Consider the following 21370-nt stretch of genomic DNA (forward strand, 5'->3'; position numbering starts at 1 on the left):
ACATTCTGAAGCAGCAACGAAAAAACAACAGACTCTGAAGTAGGAATATAAAAACATAAAATATTCTGAAGTAGCAACATAAAAACTACGGTCGGTATTGCTTATAAAAGTGACCCATACCCATTAACGCATGTGTTAGAATACATTTGTTTTAATCTACCTGACACAGTGTTTTGATCTACCTGACATAGCATACACGTAGCTGCTCATGTAGCGAAAACTAAATCGTCAAAAGTGTTAAATAATTTTCGCTACAACAGTTAGCTACATTACACAGTAGTAAGTGAGACAGAGTCTAAACAGCGTTAGGAGAAATACACTTCACTGCTTATTTTTGCGGCATTTTGTTTATAAATACAATGTCATTTCGTGGATTTTTACGTGAGAAGAAACCGCTGTGTCTGCTTTTAATTCCACCTATAATACTGCTACCGCTGGTAATTATAGGGAATTCACAGGTAACTATACCGTCATTGTAACTATGGGGAACTCACAGGTAACTATACCGTCATTGTAACTATGGGGAACTCACAGGTAACTATACCGTCATTGTAACTATGGGGAACTCACAGGTAACTATACCGTCATTGTAACTATGGGGAACTCACAGGTAACTATACCGTCATTGTAACCATGGGGAACTCACAGGTAACTATACCGTCATTGTAACCATGGGGAACTCACAGGTAACTATACCGTCATTGTAACCATGGGGAACTCACAGGCAACTATACCGTCATTGTAACCATGGGGAACTCACAGGCAACTATACCGTCATTGTAACTATGGGGAACTCACAGGTAACTATACCGTCATTGTAACTATGGGGAACTCACAGGTAACTAAACCGTCATTGTAACTATGGGGAACTCACAGGTAACTATACCGTCATTGTAACCATGAGGAACTCACAGGTAACTATACCGTCATTGTAACTATGGGGAACTCACAGGTAACTATACCGTCATTGTAACTACACTTGTATGGGGAACTCACAGGTAACTATACCGTTATTGTAACTATGGGGAACTCACAGGTAATCCAAGATGCCCGCCACGATCAACATATAGTAAAATAGATTTGCTGTCAGTACCGCGATATGCTATGTACACGCATTAATATATGACTCCGTTCCTTCTCATTAATACCGCATAATTATGACACCAATAAAAAGCGTTGGTCATGTATGACAATGTAATGTTGTCCACGTCCATTGTTATAATGTGTTTGAATTCCTTTTATTGTACTCGAGATTGTTAATTATTTTTTGTACACCTGTATTTCCAGCAATCCAAATGTGCATACGGCCTTATATTGATGGCATTCTATTGGACTACAGAAACACTTCCTGTTCCAATTACGGCTTTACTTCCGGTCGTTCTATTTCCAGTCATGGGCGTGAGCAAAATCGGGACCATGTCAGCGAAATACTTCAACGTAAGAGGGTTAAATCTTTTTTGTCTGTCCGACTCTCGGTTCTAGCACTGTGTATAGTACTTATGTAATGATATAAATACCTTAAACAATGATAGTAAAGTTGACATGGGTTTCAAATATATATAAGTAAAGAACGAATTCTGCTTTCAACAATTTGAAACAACAACAGCGAATATCCATGAACATTAAACGAAATCGTAATTCTGATACAAAATCGATAACACAAGAGCACATACATACGAACCAAAAATAGGACATGTATGGAGACTCTTAGTAATTACAAGGAGAATAAGCCAAGGCGTTCCGGGAGGGTAGATGTAAAGTCACATTCTCAAAATGAGAAACTTACAGTAGTGAACCACCAGATATTTCACCGAGTATCGAAAACGTCCGACTTCATATTGTAGAGAGAAATCAAAAACTTTTTTTATACTGTTCAGAATTTGATAATACATTGTTATACAGAGAAGTTGAACTTAATTGTATGCAGTGATAGTAAGCCTTCCTGTATGAAGGTAGCTAAGTAATTAGCTTGATTTATGCTCCTAATGTCAGCATAACATGATATTTAGATATTTTTTTTCTAATTTCTTCAGCATCCTTACTTTGGCCTTTGCTATATTTGAACCGTTAAAAAAAAGAGAATTATAATATTTCCCAATAAGAGCATGGTGTCGACCGCAAAACTTTACAACGAAACCGCTTGTTGTTAATTTTTCTCATGGGGATCATAATAACGGGTCCTGAAATATCGAGTCAGCTGGGGTATGTAAATACCGTAGGTAGGGGAAGTAGGAATGTTACTACCGAGAAATGTAATGTCCACTTGGGCATGTAAATACCGTAGGTAGGGGAAGCAGGAATGTTACTACCAAGAAATGGAATGTCCACTTGGGCATGTAAACACCGTAGGTTGGGGAAGCAGGAATGTTACTACCGAGAAATGTAACGTCCACTGGGGCATGTAAACACCGTAGGTAGGGGAAGTAGGAATGTTACTACCAAGAAATGTAATGTCCACTGGGGCATGTAAATACCGTAGGTTGGGGAAGCAGGAATGTTACTACCAAGAAATGTAATGTCCACTTGGGCATGTAAACACCGTAGGTAGGGGAAGCAGGAATGTTACTACCAAGAAATGTAACGTCCACTGGGACATGTAAATCCCGTAGGTTGGGGAAGCAGGAATGTTACTACCGAGAAATGTAATGTCCACTGGGGAATGTAAACACTGTAGGTAAGGGAAGCAGGAATGTTACTACCAAGAAATGTAGTGCCCACTGGGGCATGTAAATACCGTAGGTTGGGGAAGCAGGAATGTTACTACCGAGAAATGTAATATCCACTGGGGAATGTAAACACCGTAGGTAGGGGAAGCAGGAATGTTACTACCGAGAAATGTAACGTCCACTGGGGAATGTAAACACTGTAGGTAGGGGAAGCAGGAATGTTACTACCGAGAAATGTAATGTCCACTGGGGAATGTAAACACTGTAGGTAAGGGAAGCAGGAATGTTACTACCGAGAAATGTAACGTCCACTGGGGAATGTAAACACTGTAGGTAGGGGAAGCAGGAATGTTACTACCAAGAAATGTAATGCCCACCGGGGCATGTAAACACCGTAGGTTGGGGAAGCAGGAATGTTACTACCAAGAAATGTAACGTCCACTGGGACATGTAAATCCCGTAGGTTGGGGAAGCAGGAATGCTTCTATCTAAAAACAATATGTAAAACTGAAATCATCACGCATGTCATACATATTTGTAGTATGTTGTGCAAAGCTGGTTACGTTGTATGTCAATACCAAAGGTCCTAAAGCATACAATGAATATTACTTTCCATAATAATAAGGAAATGGACGATACCGTTTTTTCTTAATTTTCCTTAATATCGCTATATTTGATTTGTAGTTTGATTTAAAGGTAATTGTTTTGCAGCCTACAATCTTTAATCTGATTGGAGCATTAACTGTTGCCATAGCAATAGAAAGATGGGGTGTCCATAAGCGGTTCGCCTTACGTTTGTTATTGATGACGGGGACATCACCTACGCGGTAAAGTATATTCAGTTCTACACAAATATATACAACACGGTCATTTGTAATTAAAGATTGGCATATATTTTATTTCTCTTTTGTCAAGTTAGAATTCATATTTCCATTAATGCCAACTGATATCTTTTCAAATTATGTATTTACTATTTTCGAAATAGTTTATGCCAGCGTCTTATTACTTTTATCAGGATTGATCACTGAATTAAAACAAATGACCATGTATGCTTGTTTACTCATTAAAGTTATTTCCCAGAGAGACAATGTGTATCAATCGTTACAGTAATTACACCAATAGATAAGTCATGACATTCAATGGACAATGGATACCATCTGAATTTGTTAGGGATGGTTAGTAGTTCTGCCAATCTGTATTCCATATTAATGTCAGCTTTGCAGGTACATGTAACATGCTCTAAATAAAGCCCTTTGAGTTAAAGTGTTGGAATTCCCAAGACACCTCTGTTGTATATAATAATAATCTAATTAAAATTAAACTTGTAATTCCCGCTCCTCTACAATACTCTTCTGTGATTTATATTTCCCAGGTTAACACTAGGGTTTATATTTCCCAGGTTACTACTAAGATTTATATTTCCCAGGTTAACACTAGGGTTTATATTTCCCAGGTTAATACTAGGGTTTATATTTCCCAGGTTAATACTAGGGTTTATATTTTCCAGGTTAACACTAGGGTTTATATTTCCCAGGTTAATACTAGGGTTTATATTTCCTAGGTTAATACTAGGGTTTATATTTCTCAGGTTAATACGAGGGTTTATATTTCCCAGGTTAATACTAGGGTTTATATTTCCCAGGTTAATACTAGGGTTTATATTTCCCAGGTTAATACTAGGGTTTATATTTCCCAGGTTAACACTAGGGTTTATATTTCCCAGGTTAACACTAGGGTTTATATTTCCCAGGTTAACACTAGGGTTTATATTTCCCAGGTTAACACTAGGGTTTATATTTCCCAGGTTAATACTAGGGTTTATATTTCCCAGGTTAACACTAGGGTTTATATTTCCCAGGTTAATACTAGGGTTTATATTTCCAAGGTTAACACTAGGGTTTATATTTCCCAGGTTAATACTAGGGTTTATATTTCCCAGGTTAACACTAGGGTTTATATTTCCCAGGTTAATACTAGGGTTTATATTTCCCAGGTTAACACTAGGGTTTATATTTCCCAGGTTAATACTAGGGTTTATGTTTCCCAGGTTAACACTAGGGTTTATATTTCCCAGGTTAAGACTAGGGTTTATATTTCCCAGGTTAAGACAAGGGTTTATATTTCCCAGGTTAATACTAGGGTTTATGTTTCCCAGGTTAATACTAGGGTTTATGTTTCCCAGGTTAACACTAGGGTTTATATTTCCCAGGTTAATACTAGGGTTTATATTTCCCAGGTTAACACTAGGGTTTATATTTCCCAGGTTAATACTAGGGTTTATATTTCCCAGGTTAATACTAGGGTTTATATTTCCCAGGTTAATACTAGGGTTTATATTTCCCAGGTTAATACTAGGGTTTATGTTGACCACATTCACGCTGTCTATGTGGTTACTGAATATTCCCACTACCGCCATGATGGTCCCGATAGCTCAGGCAGTACTGTCACAGTTACTTTCCCCGAAATCCTCTCCTGATAACACACAACTGATGGCGGAAGGCCGGCCAGGTACGTAATGGGTCATTGACATTGACGTTTGTGATTCAATTTCCGTTTTTACGCTTCAATTAACTTAAAGTGAATGTCGATCGTTTTGCAGGTTATGTTATTGATATTAACTGCGCTGTCGCATTTCAAACAATCAACATCTGAATTGTTGACAATTAAACAGAAAGACACATTTCTGCTACTGCATTGTATATCATCAATGACACTGCATCTACATAAAAACCTGTATCACCAACCAATTGCTAATGGTGCAGAGTTTGGGTCTAGTATTGACGAACACAGTGGTATCCTGGGTGAGTGTTCCCCCGTGACTATTACAGATACACTTGCACAGAGACTGGAAGATAATGGAAGTTTACTGATGGCAACTTTCTATCACTTAATTCAAGCTTTTATCTCTGATTCTGTCTCCGTATATCATGGTTTCTCTACACTCATGGCTTTTATCTCTGTTTCTCTCTCCGTATATCATGGTTTCTCTACACTCATGGCTTTTATCTCTTATTCTGTCTCCGTATATCATGGTTTCTCTACACTCATGGCTTTGATCTCTAATTTTATCTCAGTATATCATGGTTTCTCTACACTCCTGGCTTTTATCTCTTATTCTGTCTCCGTATATCATGGTTTCTCTACACTCATGGCTTTTATCTCTGATTCTGTCTCCGTATATCATGGTTTCTCTACACTCATGGCTTTTATCTCTTATTCTGTCTCCGTATATCATGGTTTCTCTACACTCATGGCTTTGATCTCTAATTTTATCTCAGTATATCATGGTTTCTCTACACTCATGGCTTTTATCTCTTATTCTGTCTCCGTATATCATGGTTTCTCTACACTCATGGCTTTATCTCTGATTTTGTCTCCGTATATCATGGTTTCTCTACACTCATGGCTTTTATCTCTTATTCTGTCTCCGTATATCATGGTTTCTCTACACTCATGGCTTTTATCTCTTATTCTGTCTCCGTATATCATGGTTTCTTTACACTCATGGCTTTTATCTCTGATTCTGTCTCCGTATATCATGGTTTCTCTACACTCCTGGCTTTTATCTCTGATTCTGTCTCCGTATATCATGGTTTCTCTACACTCCTGGCTTTTATCTCTTATTCTGTCTCCGTATATCATGGTTTCTCTACACTCATGGCTTTTATCTCTTATTCTGTCTCCGTATATCATGGTTTCTCTACACTCATGGCTTTTATCTCTTATTCTGTCTCCGTATATCATGGTTTCTCTACACTCATGGCTTTTATCTCTGATTCTGTCTCCGTATATCATGGTTTCTCTACACTCATGGCTTTTATCTCTGATTCTGTCTCCGTATATCATGGTTTCTCTACACTCATGGCTTTTATCTCTGATTCTGTCTCCGTATATCATGGTTTCTCTACACTCATGGCTTTTATCTCTGATTCTGTCTCCGTATATCATGGTTTCTCTACACTCATGGCTTTTATCTCTGATTTTATCTACTTTATTATGGTTTCTTTACACTCTTAGCTTTTATTGGATTTTCTCTCCCTTTATCGAGTACAAGATTAAGTGATTTTATTGATTATTGAGGACTGATTAACGGTCCCTAGTCTTGTTGGATAGACACTTTTTCTATGGGGTTTTATGCAATTGTTTATAAAAATGCATTTATATATCCTTTCTATATTTCTTTCATACAATTTGTTTGTCGCTCAGACAATCTGTTGTTATAGTTTTTTTTATAGTTTATTCATATACAATTTCCTAAAATGTTATTAAAATCCGAAATCCGTTGATAACTATAGGGTATCCATTTATAGGCCAAGCAACAGAAATTAAACGTAATGACATCAGCACTCTATCTGTTTTAGGCAACGACACCACGAGTAAAGCTGTCAGGGATGACGTTAAGATCATTGATATGCCATGCGTGGAGATGAACCTTGATACGGTGGCTGACAATGATATAGGGTAGGCTATAACGTTGATATTTGTATGACGAAATCCTATGATTTTATGTCCCATACACATATTTGTTCACTTTGTAGTTCTAGTACTGTAAAGATGGCATCGACGAAGCCTGAAGAATTCGACTTTGATGCTCTAGACCCAGAATCTCAGAAAATATGCAAAGCTACGATGTTGGCTGTGTGTTATGCTGCAAACTGTGGCGGCGTGGCTACATTGACCGGAACAGGACCTAACCTCGTCATGAAGGGACACGCTGATTTGTAAGTTCTTATAAAGTCATACCACTGTACTACATTTTACAATTTTGCATACTGCATACTGACAATGTTATTGGAGTAGGACACGAAGTGTTTTCGCACACAAAGTATTTAGGTTAATGTTGATTTCGCTCGTGAGTTGTTTATGAGTTGTTCTATTATTGCGTGTAACATGAATTTAGCCTTGTGTCTATGTAGACACCAAATAGTTAATAAATAACAAAGCAAATGTTTTAAACAAGTTCAACAGGACAAAGCATTCTGGCCACCTTTAGTTGTGGAAAGTGTACACATGCCGAGCAAAGCGAGGCGAAATAATATAGCTGGGGGTCTGGGGACCTGCTGGGAAACATCATTAAAGGTAATAGGTCAGTCTGGTAAGCTGAAAATTATTTATTTAAGTTCATGACCTCTGCGGTCAAGTTGAATTTTCACCCAACACTGGTTTCATACGAGAGGCAAACGCTTCTATTGACTGAAAAGAGGCATTTTCTCTATAGGAAATATTGTCTTCATGTAGTCTAGTACTGTTTGACAATAATTCTCACATTGCTGAAAAAAATACTTTTACATTCTTCTCTCAGCTTCTTCAGAAATGGTTCAGCTTCGTATCAAATAACATATTAACAATACATTCATGTGCTGTTAACCTTTGTAGCCAACGTCTAGAATGTTAGACTGTGAAGTAATCGCTGATGGTTTATACATTTTATTTATACAGTGCCATTAAAATTCTATGTATCTGATGTATCTGGCTGCTGTTCTTGTAGTCCTATATTGTATCTGTCGAATATTTTGATTCAATTCTTCAAAAATAATGCATACACTGCACATCTTCCAGATATTACGAGTTTGTAGAGTCGTTCCTCTCTAAGTTGTGTATTGGACGAAACTTGTGCCCGTATTGACTTTTCGGGTTCTTGTTTCTTGCTATCATTCACTGACAATGCTTTTTGAACACACTAGTTTATTCTTTGTGTTTTTCCTTTTATTTTCCTTTCATTTTTGACTTTTTCTTTTCTTCGTGCTTGCTTGTGAAGAATGATTTAAGAGGAAGCCAATGTTCAATTAATCGTTCAATGCATTTTCCAAGTGAAAGCCGTCTTGTGCAGACATGTTTGAGGACGTAGTGAAATTCTTTGTCACACAGGGTTTGAAATTCTGTTAGTTCTTGCTTGCGATTTGCCCTTATTTCAAGATAATAATAAATGTCACCGAGAATCTTAACAAATTGATACAGTAACTTTTTTGATGCTTTTTCAGTGGCCAGGTGAATCAAGTTGCAAGGGCAACCCCTGAGAATGATTTGTGACCGCGATTGACAGATTGTGCTCTATATAAAAATGCAATGAACATTCACTCGGCGTTTGTAACCGCCATCGTTGAATTTGTTTCATCAAAACCTTGTCCATTCTATGTGTACTCGGTCTCGAAGTTGAATTTTGTTGATGTTTAATTGTTTTAAGTGCCTCTTTATGCCGCATTCCACTCCATGGCATAAGAACTACCCTTTGAAGCTTTTACAATGTCCGGATAACTCTTTGAATACTCTGGACGAAAATTTTGAATACTCAAATGGCGCTGTTTTGGCTAAAACCACCTGATTCTCAACAGTGCGTTCTTCTCATTTTCCGACGCCATCTTTGTTTCATGTAAACACCTGTTTAAAATACGCGATACCCCTGTAGAGACAAATGGTTATAGTCTCGTTCAACCAGACTCTTATTGTCTGTAACGCCGAAGAACAAAGTGACAAAGCTTCTGATTGAGCGAGAATAATTATCAGTCGGAACTCATCGTTCCGATTTGTTGTCATCAAGGGAAGCGAATGAAGTGTTCCGATCGACCAAGCAGAAAATAATGTGAAAAAAACCCGGACAAAATCCGCGGCTTTCAAGGAAAGCGTACTAATATCTTTACACTCATAACGGCGTAATTAAGAGCAAGAAAACGTAACAATTACGCCAAAATTGTAACAGTTGACAGGTCTGCAAATTGCAATCAATACACACACACACTACGTACTTCTGAATCCTTATTATCTTATCCGGATTAATTTGATCCACAGGATATCGGATGGCGAGTCGGGGATAACTCTGTACTCTAAATCCATCCACAGGATATCGGATGGTATCTCGGGGATAACTCTGTACTCTAAATCCTTATAACGCTTTCCAGTTTGATTTCATCCACAGGATATCGGATGGCGACTCGGGGATAACATTCGCCACATGGTTCGTCTTCTCATTCCCTGTAGCACTCATCAGCGTCCTTCTGGCCTGGTTGTGTCTGCAAGTCGTTTTCTTCGGAATACGGTACGTAATGGCATTAGCGTAAGTTCGTCTTGTCTAAAATTATTATAACCGCAGGTGACGATGTTTTACAATAGACTAATACTCTACAGTAGTGACTGTCAATGGCAATGGTACAACAGGTGTTTACAATAGTCTAATACTGTAAATTAGTGACTGTCAATGACAATGACAATGGTACAACAGGTGTTTACAATAGACTAATACTGTACAGTTGTGACTGTCAATGACAATGGTACAACAGGTGTTTTACAATAGTCTAATACTGTACAGTAGTGACTGTCAATGACAATGGTACAACAGGTGTTTTACAATAGTCTAATACTGTACAGTAGTGACTGTCAATGGTACAACGGGTGTTTTACAATAGTCTAATACTGTACAGTAGTGACTGTCAATGACAATGGTACAACAGGTGTTTTACAATAGACTAATACTGTACAGTAGTGACTGACAATGACAATGGTACAACAGGTGTTTTACAATAGTCTAATACTGTACAGTAGTGACTGTCAATGACAATGACAATGGTACAACAGGTGTTTTACAATAGACTAATACTGTACAGTAGTGACTGTCAATGGTACAACAGGTGTTTTACAATAGACTAATACTGTACAGTAGTGACTGTCACAGATAACAATAGTCGATCAACAGTCCCTGTATAACATGATGGTGTACATTTTCAAGGAGACAACATGGCACATTACTTATGCGAATACAATAAAATGAGATTTCTTATTCCATGTGCCTTTTAGTACTGAACTCTGAACAGGAAAGCTTATTATCTTAAACTGTACCATTTGTACTATTTTCAGACCTGTATTTCGGACCAGTACCGATGGTAATAGGAAGAAGGTAAAACAGTATATAGAAAGTCAGTACCAGCAGCTCGGTAAATTAAGGTACTATGTCAAACAAACTGTACTTCCTGTAAACCTGGAGCCTTATCAGTACACTATTGTCTTAACGCGCAGGAATACATGTTATTTGACAGACGTACTAAATCAATCCCTTCACTGATAACTTCCCGATGAAATGTTGATGACATTGTGTGTTGTTGTTTGTTACTGTACACGGACAATGTGTGTTGTTGTTTGTTAATATACACGGACAATGTGTGTTGTTGTTTGTTAATGTACATGGACAATGTGTGTTGTTGTTTGTTACTGTACACGGACAATGTGTGTTGTTGTTTGTTAATGTACACGGACAATGTGTGTTGTTTTTGTTACTGTACTATCGCAGTACTAAGTATTAAAACGCACGGATGTGTAATGCATGCTGCGCGTGACATCGGGCAGCCTGTCATGTTTTTCATTCGTTCATTACTCGAGGACAGATTGTTTTTGTTTTGGTTATTAATGGTTATGTGCAGTACATAGTAAAGTCATTTAATGTTGAATTAGTACATTACAATGATGCTTTCCTGTAGTTCACTGTTGAATTGGTACATTATAATGATGCTTTCCTGTAGTTTAATGTTGAATTGGTACATTACAATGATACTTTTCTGTAGTTCACTGTTGAATTGGTACATTACAATGATCCTTTCCTGTAGTTCACTGTTGAATTGGTACATTACAATGATACTTTTCTGTAGTTCACTATTGAATTGGTACATTACAATGATCCTTTCCTGTAGTTCACTGTTGAATTTGTACATTACAATGATACTTTTCTGTAGTTCACTGTTGAATTGGTACATTACAATGATCCTTTCCTGTAGTTCACTGTTGAATTGGTACATTACAATGATACTTTTCTGTAGTTCACTATTGAATTGGTACATTACAATGATCCTTTCCTGTAGTTCACTGTTGAATTGGTACATTACAATGATACGTTTCTGTAGTTCACTGTTGAGTTGGGACATTACAAATGATACTTTTCTTGTAGTTCACTGTTGAATCGGTACATTACAATGATATTTTTCTGTAGTTCGCTATTGAATTTTTTAATACATGGTACTGTTTCTGTGTTCACTATATGAATTGGTACATTACAAATGAGCTTTCCTGTAGTTTCAACTGTTTAATTTGTACATTACAATGATACTTTTCTGTAGTTCACGGTTGGAATTGGTACATTACAATATCCTTTTTCCTGTAGTTCACTGTTGAATTTTGACATTAACAATGATACTTTTTTTCTGTAGTTCACTATTGAATTGGTACATTACAAGATCCGACCTTTCCTGTAGTTGCACTGTTTGACTTTGTACTAACAATGATACTTTTCTGTAGTTCACTATTGAATTGGTACATTACAATGATACTTTTCTGTAGTTCACTGCAGAATTGGTACATTACAATGATACGTTTCTGTAGTTTACTGTATATTTGGTACATTACATTGATATTGTCTTTTAGTTTTGCGGAGGTAGCCGTGCTTCTTCACCTGGCCGCCTTGATCCTAGCATGGTTCACGATAGATCCAGAATTTTTCCCTGGATGGGGTTCCCTTTTCCGCAAAGGGTAAGATGTTATTAACCAGATATTTAAGTCTAGTCTTTATTCTTCTACAATATTTGCTAAAGTCAACAAACAAACCTTCAGACAAGAGGCCCAGAGGGCCTACATCGCTCACCTGGATATTTCAGAAATAATGGCAAAATACTATAATTTAAGTTATACATGTACCAGGTATTTCAAATATTTTCCTACTTTTGAACTGCCTCTCCCAACAATGGTTCAAACTACAGGTGGACCAAATCCTGTCATTCTTCAAATGGAAAACAAGTTATTTTTTGGCTATATTTTCCCTATTTCTCCCGCCCCAAGAGTACCACACCCTTCGTTTGTACAACATTAGATCTCATTTGACCAATAATGCTCCAGACCAAAGATCATCAAAATCCATTCAGGCGTTCAGGACGGGTAAGAATTTAAAGGATTTACCTCAATTTCCTCTATTGGGCTCCGCCCTCCAGCCCCAGGGGAGCCACACCCTCCGTTTATACAACGTTAGATTGCATTTGCCCAATAATGCCCCAGACGAAATTTCATCAAAACCCATTCAGGCGTTCAGGTGAGTAGGGATTTCAAGGATTTACCTGAATTTCTCCTATTGGGCCCTGCCCCTCCGGCCCCAGGGGGCCATACCCTCCGTTTATACAGCGTTTGATTTTCTTTGCCCAATAACGCCCCAGATCAAATTTCATCAAAATCCATTGAGGCATTCAGGGCAAGTTGAGATTTAAAGGAAAAGTTGACAGACCGACGGACGTTGGACGTCGCACCATGGCATAAGCCCACCATCCCTTCGGGCAAGGTGAGTTAATAACTGAGGTGTTGAATAAATGAGTATTTGAAGGCATATAACACTCGCAAAAATATATAATAAAGGCGGAGTTTAGATACAAAACAGGTAAAGTACATGTAATTCACGTTCTCAAAATGAGAGCCAGTGTAGTTACAGCAGTTTGTCATATGAGCACCGAACGCTCAAAGCTTACAAGATTTTTATTCACAAATTCACACACACTATTTTATGTCACATACACTATAATACATAGTATTTTTCACTTTATAACATACGCAATGGTTTCATATACATGTACACTATTACATTCATCATACAATCATTGACATAGACACTACTGCACGACCCATCCACTATTATCATGCATTCTACCATGTTTGCTATGCAACGCCAGTTTTGATTGGTTTAAAACCATGTATTATTTTCCAATAATACACGCTCGTGTCAATAACACACGCTCGTGAGTCACGGCTGTTACAATGTTATGTATCTAATATTCACCCTAAGAGAATACGGTTACTGTAGCCGAGTGGGCTAATGAGTTAGTCTTTGCTCGTTTTTTATCACGACCCGAGTTCGAATCCTACGAAGGCCGCTTTTTTTTCATCCTTTTTTTTTAATTTTAAAAAATCAATGCCATATGATAGATGTTCTTGATTGTAGTACTGTAGTGCCTGTAAAGAAATGTATATTTTATCAACAAAATAATGCAATACTCAAGAAATAAATTACAAGTTTTTCCCGGGGTTTCTTTGCCGTTTTTCTATTAGAAAGAGGTAGATCTCAGAACTAAACAGTACATGGTAGAATAGAAATAATCAACTTTGACTCGTGTATTGTTGCAGGATATACAACTCGGACTTGGATATTTTGCAATTTTAATTAATAACTCAGGCCTGCGGCCTTCGTTATTAATTTAATTGCAAAATATCCTCGTCCTCGTTGTATATCCTGCAACAATACACGAATCATCGTTAATTATTTCTTAAATATTGCCATACCCATTACACTTTCGATATCAACACTTGCTTAAAGAATTCTTTCTAATCATTTACTAATGTCTTGTGCTAAACGATATTATACTGGATAAACATAGATTTTATTCAACTACGCCTGTTTTAATTTGACTGATTCCTTACCTAGGTATTTGGGTGGCGCGGTACCAGCCATGTTGATCGCTAGTCTGCTGTTCGTGTTTCCGAGTTCGAGAGAGAGGGATGATGGTAAGTGTAGGATGGTAATATAAAACAAGGCTCCCAGTTGACATGAAGAAATTTCATGATATTTCCCAGTCAATGTTCACTGTATTTCAGACTGTGGGTATGACATGTGTTCTGATATTTGACATGTAACTGCCTTTTTGCAGACTTTGATTTTAAAATTTCGTGTCCCAATACCTATTATTGATATCACGTATATATATTGACTGGTGCTCTTACGGGATTACTTGTTACATCAGAGGATGATATGTTATGCTTGACTCTGTCTGGACTAAAACAATTTCTACCATAATAAGTGGGTGTAATTCAACTCCCAAGACATGAAATTATCATTATAACTTTTGAAAAAAAAAACCAGTTAATGCGTTTTGATTCGTTGACATGGTGACCTTTGATATTCTATCGAAAGAAAATTTATATCTCCCGAACATTGGCACGGAATCTGGCTCCGTTGATACAATGTATATCAAAAGTATTTGTGTATGAGTAACACTATACCGGATATGTTATATATTAGAATTCTCAAACATTAGTTGTTGATGGTATCGGTATCATAACATGTTTATACGTTTCCGTTGAAAGTCACAGATCCGTCACGGAGGACATTACTGGACTGGAAAACACTTAACGGGAAGTTTCCCTGGGGAGTGACGCTACTTCTGGGTGGAGGGTTTGCCCTCGCCCATGCTTGTAAGGTACGTCTCTTATTTAGATATACCATTCTGGGTGGAGGGTTTGCCCTCGCCCATGCTTGTAAGGTACGTCTCTGATTTAGATATATCATTCTGGGTGGAGGGTTTGCCCTCGCCCATGCTTGTAAGGTACGTCTCTGATTTAGATATATCATTCTGGGTGGAGGGTTTGCCCTCGCCCATGCTTGTAAGGTACGTCTCTTATTTAGATATATCATTCTGGGTGGAGGGTTTGCCCTCGCCCATGCTTGTAAGGTACGTCTCTGATTTAGATATATCATTCTGGGTGGAGGGTTTGCCCTCGCCCATGCTTGTAAGGTACGTCTCTGATTTAGATATATCATTCTGGGTGGAGGGTTTGCCCTCGCCCATGTCTGTAAGGTACGTCTCTGATTTAGATATACCATTCTGGGTGGAGGGTTTGCCCTCGCCCATGTCTGTAAGGTACGTCTCTGATTTAGATATACCATTCTGGGTGGAGGGTTTGCCCTCGCCCATGTCTTTAAGGTACGTCTCTGATTTAGATATACCATTCTGGGTGGAGGGTTTGCCCTCGCCCATGTCTGTAAGGTACGTCTCTGATTTAGATATACCATTCTGGGTGGAGGGTTTGCCCTCGCCCATGTCTGTAAGGTACGTCTCTGATTTAGATATACCATTCTGGGTGGAGGGTTTGCCCTCGCCCATGTCTGTAAGGTACGTCTCTGATTTAGATATACCATTCTGGGTGGAGGGTTTGCCCTCGCCCATGCTTGTAAGGTACGTCTCTGATTTAGATATACCATTCTGTGTGGAGGGTTTGCCCTCGCCCATGCTTGTAAGGTACGTCTCTGATTTAGATATACCATTCTGGGTGGAGGGTTTGCCCTCGCCCATGCTTGTAAGGTACGTCTCTGATTTAGATATACCATTCTATGTGGAGGGTTTGCCCTCGCCCATGCTTGTAAGGTACGTCTCTGATTTAGATATACCATTCTGGGTGGAGGGTTTGCCCTCGCCCATGCTTGTAAGGTACGTCTCTGATTTAGATATACCATTCTGGGTGGAGGGTTTGCCCTCGCCCATGCTTGTAAGGTACGTCTCTGATTTAGATATACCATTCTGGGTGGAGGGTTTAGCCTCGCCCATGCTTGTAAGGTACATCTGTGATTTAGATATACCATTCTGGGTGAAGGGTTTGCCCTCGTCTATGTCTGTAATGCACGTCTCTGATTTAGATATACCATTCTGGGTGGAGGGTTTGCCCTCGCCCATATCTGTAAGGTACGTCTCTGATTTAGATATACCATTCTGGGTGAAGGGTTTGCCCTCGCCCATGTCTGTAAGGCACGTCTCTGATTTAGATATACCATTCTTGGTGGAGGGTTTGCCCTCGCCCATGCTTGTAAGGTACATCTCTGATTTAGATATACCATTCTGGGTGGAGGGTTTGCCCTCGCCCATGTCTGTAAGGTACGTACGTCTCTGATTTAGATATACCATACTGGGTGGAGGGTTTGCCCTCGCCCATGTCTGTAAGGTACGTCTCTGATTTAGATATACATGTACCATACTGGGTGGAGGGTTTGCCCTCGCCCATGTCTGTAAGGTACGTCTCTGATTTAGATATACCATTCTGGGTGGAGGGTTTGCCCTCGCCCATGTCTGTAAGGTACGTCTCTGATTTAGATATACATGTACCATACTGGGTGGAGGGTTTGCCCTCGCCCATGTCTGTAAGGTACGTCTCTGATTTAGATATACCATTCTGGGTGGAGGGTTTGCCCTCGCCCATGTCTGTAAGGTACGTCTCTGATTTAGATATACATGTACCATACTGGGTGGAGGGTTTGCCCTCGCCCATGTCTGTAAGGTACGTCTCTAATTTAGATATACCATTCTGGGTGGAGGGTTTGCCCTCGCCCATGTCTGTAAGGTACGTCTCTGATTTAGATATACCATTCTGGGTGGAGGGTTTGCCCTCGCCCATGTCTGTAAGGTACGTCTCTGATTTAGATATACCATTCTGGGTGGAGGGTTTGCCCTCGCCCATGTCTGTAAGGTACGTCTCTGATTTAGATATACCATTCTGGGTGGAGGGTTTGCCCTCGCCCATGTCTGTAAGGTACGTCTCTGATTTAGATATACCATTCTGGGTGGAGGGTTTGCCCTCGCCCATGCTTGTAAGGTACGTCTCTGATTTAGATATACCATTCTGTGTGGAGGGTTTGCCCTCGCCCATGCTTGTAAGGTACGTCTCTGATTTAGATATACCATTCTGGGTGGAGGGTTTGCCCTCGCCCATGCTTGTAAGGTACGTCTCTGATTTAGATATACCATTCTGTGTGGAGGGTTTGCCCTCGCCCATGCTTGTAAGGTACGTCTCTGATTTAGATATACCATTCTGGGTGGAGGGTTTGCCCTCGCCCATGCTTGTAAGGTACGTCTCTGATTTAGATATACCATTCTGGGTGGAGGGTTTAGCCTCGCCCATGCTTGTAAGGTACATCTGTGATTTAGATATACCATTCTGTGTGGAGGGTTTGCCCTCGCCCATGTCTGTAAGGTACGTCTCTGATTTAGATATACCATTCTGGGTGAAGGGTTTGCCCTCGCCCATGTCTGTAAGGCACGTCTCTGATTTAGATATACCATTCTTGGTGGAGGGTTTGCCCTCGGCCATGCTTGTAAGGTACATCTCTGATTTAGATATACCATTCTGGGTGGAGGGTTTGCCCTCGCCCATGTCTGTAAGGTACGTACGTCTCTGATTTAGATATACCATTCTGGGTGGAGGGTTTGCCCTCGCCCATGTCTGTAAGGTACGTCTCTGATTTAGATATACATGTACCATACTGGGTGGAGGGTTTGCCCTCGCCCATGTCTGTAAGGTACGTCTCTGATTTAGATATACCATTCTGGGTGGAGGGTTTGCCTTCGCCCATGCTTGTAAGGTACGTCTCTGATTTAGATATACCATTCTGTGTGGAGGGTTTGCCCTCGCCCATGCTTGTAAGGTACGTCTCTGATTTAGATATACCATTCTGTGTGGAGGGTTTGCCCTCGCCCATGCCTATAAGGTACGTCTCTGATTTAGATATACCATTCTGGGTGGAGGGTTTGCCCTCGCCCATGTCTGTAAGGTACGTCTCTGATTTAGATATACCATTCTGGGTGGAGGGTTTAGCCTCGCCCATGCCTATAAGGTACGTCTCTGATTTAGATATACAATGTAGCATTATTAGGTTTTTAACCATTTGAATGAGATATAAATTCGGAAAGAGCTAAACAATTCATACGAGTGGAACATATAAAGACTGTGCTAATGGAAAGTTACACAATTATCAGTGTAATGTCATAACGTAATACTATAAAATATTCATACTGAAATGTGGAATTGGAATGAATTTCAAAGTTTTAGAAAAAAAGAGAGAAGAAAAATCGATAACTTGTTGAATCAGTTAATCATTAATCAAAATTCCTTGATGATGAGTATTTCAGGAATCTGGACTTTCGCTCTGGCTTGCCCACCAGATGGCAGTGTTAACAGGTGTTCCCAACTGGGCATTGGTATTTATAGTCTGTCTGATTGTCTCCCTTTGTACAGAAGTGACTAGTAATAACGCTATCTGCAGCCTCTTCATGCCCATCCTAGCTGATCTGGTAATTGTATCTAGATAATATCTCAATAGATCTCATAACTAGATAATATCTCAATAGATCTCATAACTAGATAATATCTCAATAGATCTCATAACTTGATAATATCTCAATAGATCTCATAACTAGATAATATCTCAATAGATCTCATAACTAGATAATATCTCAATAGATCTCATAACTTGATAATATCTCAATAGATCTCATAACTAGATAATATCTCAATAGATCTCATAACTTGATAATATCTCAATAGATCTCATAACTTGAGTAGCTTGATGATTTTAGTAATTTGGACATTTAAATGATCGTTAATGAATTAAGGATCTATATACGATTAACAACTTGTTTCCTGCTCTTTTTTCATTGATTGTAACATTAAATACATTGTCTATTGTAACTACAATTTTATGAAATAAGATGGCTTATGTTAAATAAATGAATGTGTTGAATAAACTAATGTTTACAGGGGAACGGTGTCGGTGTGACAATGTCTATACTGTCACGTGACCTAATGTTTACAGGGGAAAGGTGTCGGTGTCAACCCTGTGTTCTTCATGCTTCCTGCTGCTATTTCAACTTCGTTCGCCTTCATGTTACCAGTTGCCACTCCGCCGAATACCATCGCTTTCTCCTATGGATACCTGCGGATTATAGACATGGTTGGTCAACATCAGTCAGATTGATAACTTGTTACTTATATTGGTGTTACAAAGAAGACACAATTTGAGAAACTGCACAGAAGTTGCATCTTATAATGAACCTTCATATGATACTTAAATTTTTAAAAAACAACGCCTCTGTCATAAACATCCAGCTAACCATGCCTCAGATGTTGCCGTGGCTATATTTAGAACTGAGTTTTTAGTGATCTAGTTGATAATAGTTTATAATTAGATATCATTTAGTACTAACATTATAATCTATTTACATTTCGTATCTTAATAAAACACCGAGGTAAAGCTGGAGTCAGTATCGCTATTTTCGCCACTATAACAGTTGTAAATTATATTTTACATAAATATAACGCCGCTGGAATTGGTGTCGTCTACTTGTAAGGTACGAGGGCTGGTTGATATGTCGTGAGCTTCATATTGAAGGATTTGAGTTTTGCCGGACATATTGTATTATTTTTCAACATAACCCCCTTCAGTATCTATATATACTTTTGCAAGCGCTGTTTAAGGGCCTCAATGCCACTTTTATAGAACTCCTTTTCTTGGCTGTTCAGAAAGTCAACCACTGCATGTATGACGTCATCATCGGACTGAAAGTGGGTACCTGAAATAGCTGTTTTCAGTTTTGAAAATAGATGAAAGTCTGATTGAGCGAGATCGGGTGAATAAGGGGGATGCTCAATCAATTTAAAGCCACAATCGTTAATGGCAGCCATCGCAATGGCAGACTTGTGCATAGGAGCACTGTCCTTATTGAATGATTTTGGTTTGTTTTTGTTCAACGTCCTATTAACAGCCAGGACCATTTAAGGACATGCCAGGTTTTGGAGGTGGAGGAAAGCCAGAGTACCCGGAGAAAAACCACCGGCCTACAGTACTGTCCCACGTAGGTTTCGAACTCGCAACCCAGAGGTGGAGGGCTAGTGATAAAGTGTCGGTAAACCTTAACCACTCGGCCATCGCGAATAACACACATTTAGTGAGCTGTATGTATGACGTCATCATCGGACTGATAGTGGGTGCCTGAAGTAGCTTTTTCAGTTTTAGTGAGCTTTCCGCGGCGCTTAAGTTTAATGTTTTCCCGTAACTGCCTCAGAAGTGAAGCCTAGTATGTACCATTGATTGTTTGTCCCTTTTGGAGATAATCTATCAGCAGAATACCACCTGCATCCCAGAAAACCGAGGCTATAACCTTCCCAGCTGATGGAACAGTCTTTGTCTTCTTTGGTGGGGGAGAGCTAGGGTGCTTCCATTGTTTCGATTGTTGTTTGGCCTCTCGGGTAAAATGATGGACACACGTTTCATCCATAGTGACAAATGTCTGAAGAAAGTTGGCAGGATCTTCCTCAAAAAAGTTAAGATTAGCATGCGATAATGTGCGCCTGGTGTGCTTCTGATCAACTGTCAGAAGTCTTGGTACCCATCGGACCGAAAGCTTTCTCATTGCAAGATCCTTGGTCAGAATGGAATGTACTCTTTCCTGTGAAATGCCATTTCTAAGGCTATATATCTTTCTGTGACTCGTCTGTCATAACAATATCATGAACTTTATTAACCATTTCTGGGGTTGCAACATTGACAGGCCTTCCAGGACGGGGGTCATCCTCAAGGCTCTGTCGGCCGCGCTTAAATTCTGCCACCCACCTTTTCACTAAAGCATATGAAGGGGCATCTTCCCTAGTATCATATCATTATGGATATCCTTAGGTGTCAAACCTTTTTTATGCAAATATTGGATCACTGCTCTTTCACAGATTTTGTCAATTTTGCAAAAGCCTCTTGTCTTGTTTACTTTAGAGTGCTACCTCGTCGATATAAATTAACCAAATGAGACCAGTCCTTGAGTACGCGGCCCTATATAGTCAGAGAATAGTAGGACTTAAAGAGAACATAATTGAGTACCTCCTTCAGTACGAGGCTCACAACATACCAATCATTCTGATACTGATTTGTTTTTATTTTCTACAGGTGAAGGTTGGTTGGTTGGTGAATCTGATATGCGTGACAGTTGTTTCTATAGCGGTCAACACATTGGGAATGGCGTACTTCCGATTTGACGTCCTTCCAGAATGGGCAAAATTGGCGGAAATGACGTCACTAAACTCGTCGTCTACAAATCACAGCATGATAAACGATACGTTGTCAGGGACTACCTCGGTCTATTAGCGTAAAGTTAAGTTGC

At 39.2% G+C, this 21370-nt stretch overlaps 1 protein-coding gene across 1 annotated transcript; it reads left to right on the top strand.

Moving 5' to 3' along the window:
- The first annotated feature begins 899 nt into the window (after positions 1 to 899).
- Positions 900 to 21354, top strand: LOC117329986 (solute carrier family 13 member 5-like). Its single transcript, XM_033888219.1, has 14 exons — positions 900 to 914; positions 1288 to 1437; positions 3378 to 3493; positions 5011 to 5174; positions 7028 to 7127; positions 7205 to 7387; positions 9580 to 9699; positions 10515 to 10601; positions 12069 to 12173; positions 14104 to 14189; positions 14763 to 14875; positions 18353 to 18514; positions 19036 to 19173; positions 21157 to 21354. Exons 1-14 carry the CDS (start codon positions 900 to 902, stop codon positions 21352 to 21354), a joined length of 1737 nt encoding a protein of 578 aa, XP_033744110.1.
- The last annotated feature ends 16 nt before the right edge of the window (positions 21355 to 21370 follow it).

The sequence above is a fragment of the Pecten maximus genome, chromosome 6 (genome assembly GCF_902652985.1).
Source record: "Pecten maximus chromosome 6, xPecMax1.1, whole genome shotgun sequence".
Classification (NCBI taxonomy): Eukaryota; Metazoa; Mollusca; class Bivalvia; order Pectinida; family Pectinidae; genus Pecten; species Pecten maximus.

Excerpts from the sequence above, each read along its gene's own strand:
- LOC117329986 (XM_033888219.1), top strand. Across the intron at positions 7,388-9,579 it reads ATGAAGGGACACGCTGATTT|GATATCGGATGGCGACTCGG; the intron begins GTAAGTTCTTAT and ends TTTCATCCACAG. Across the intron at positions 9,700-10,514 it reads GTCGTTTTCTTCGGAATACG|ACCTGTATTTCGGACCAGTA; the intron begins GTACGTAATGGC and ends TACTATTTTCAG.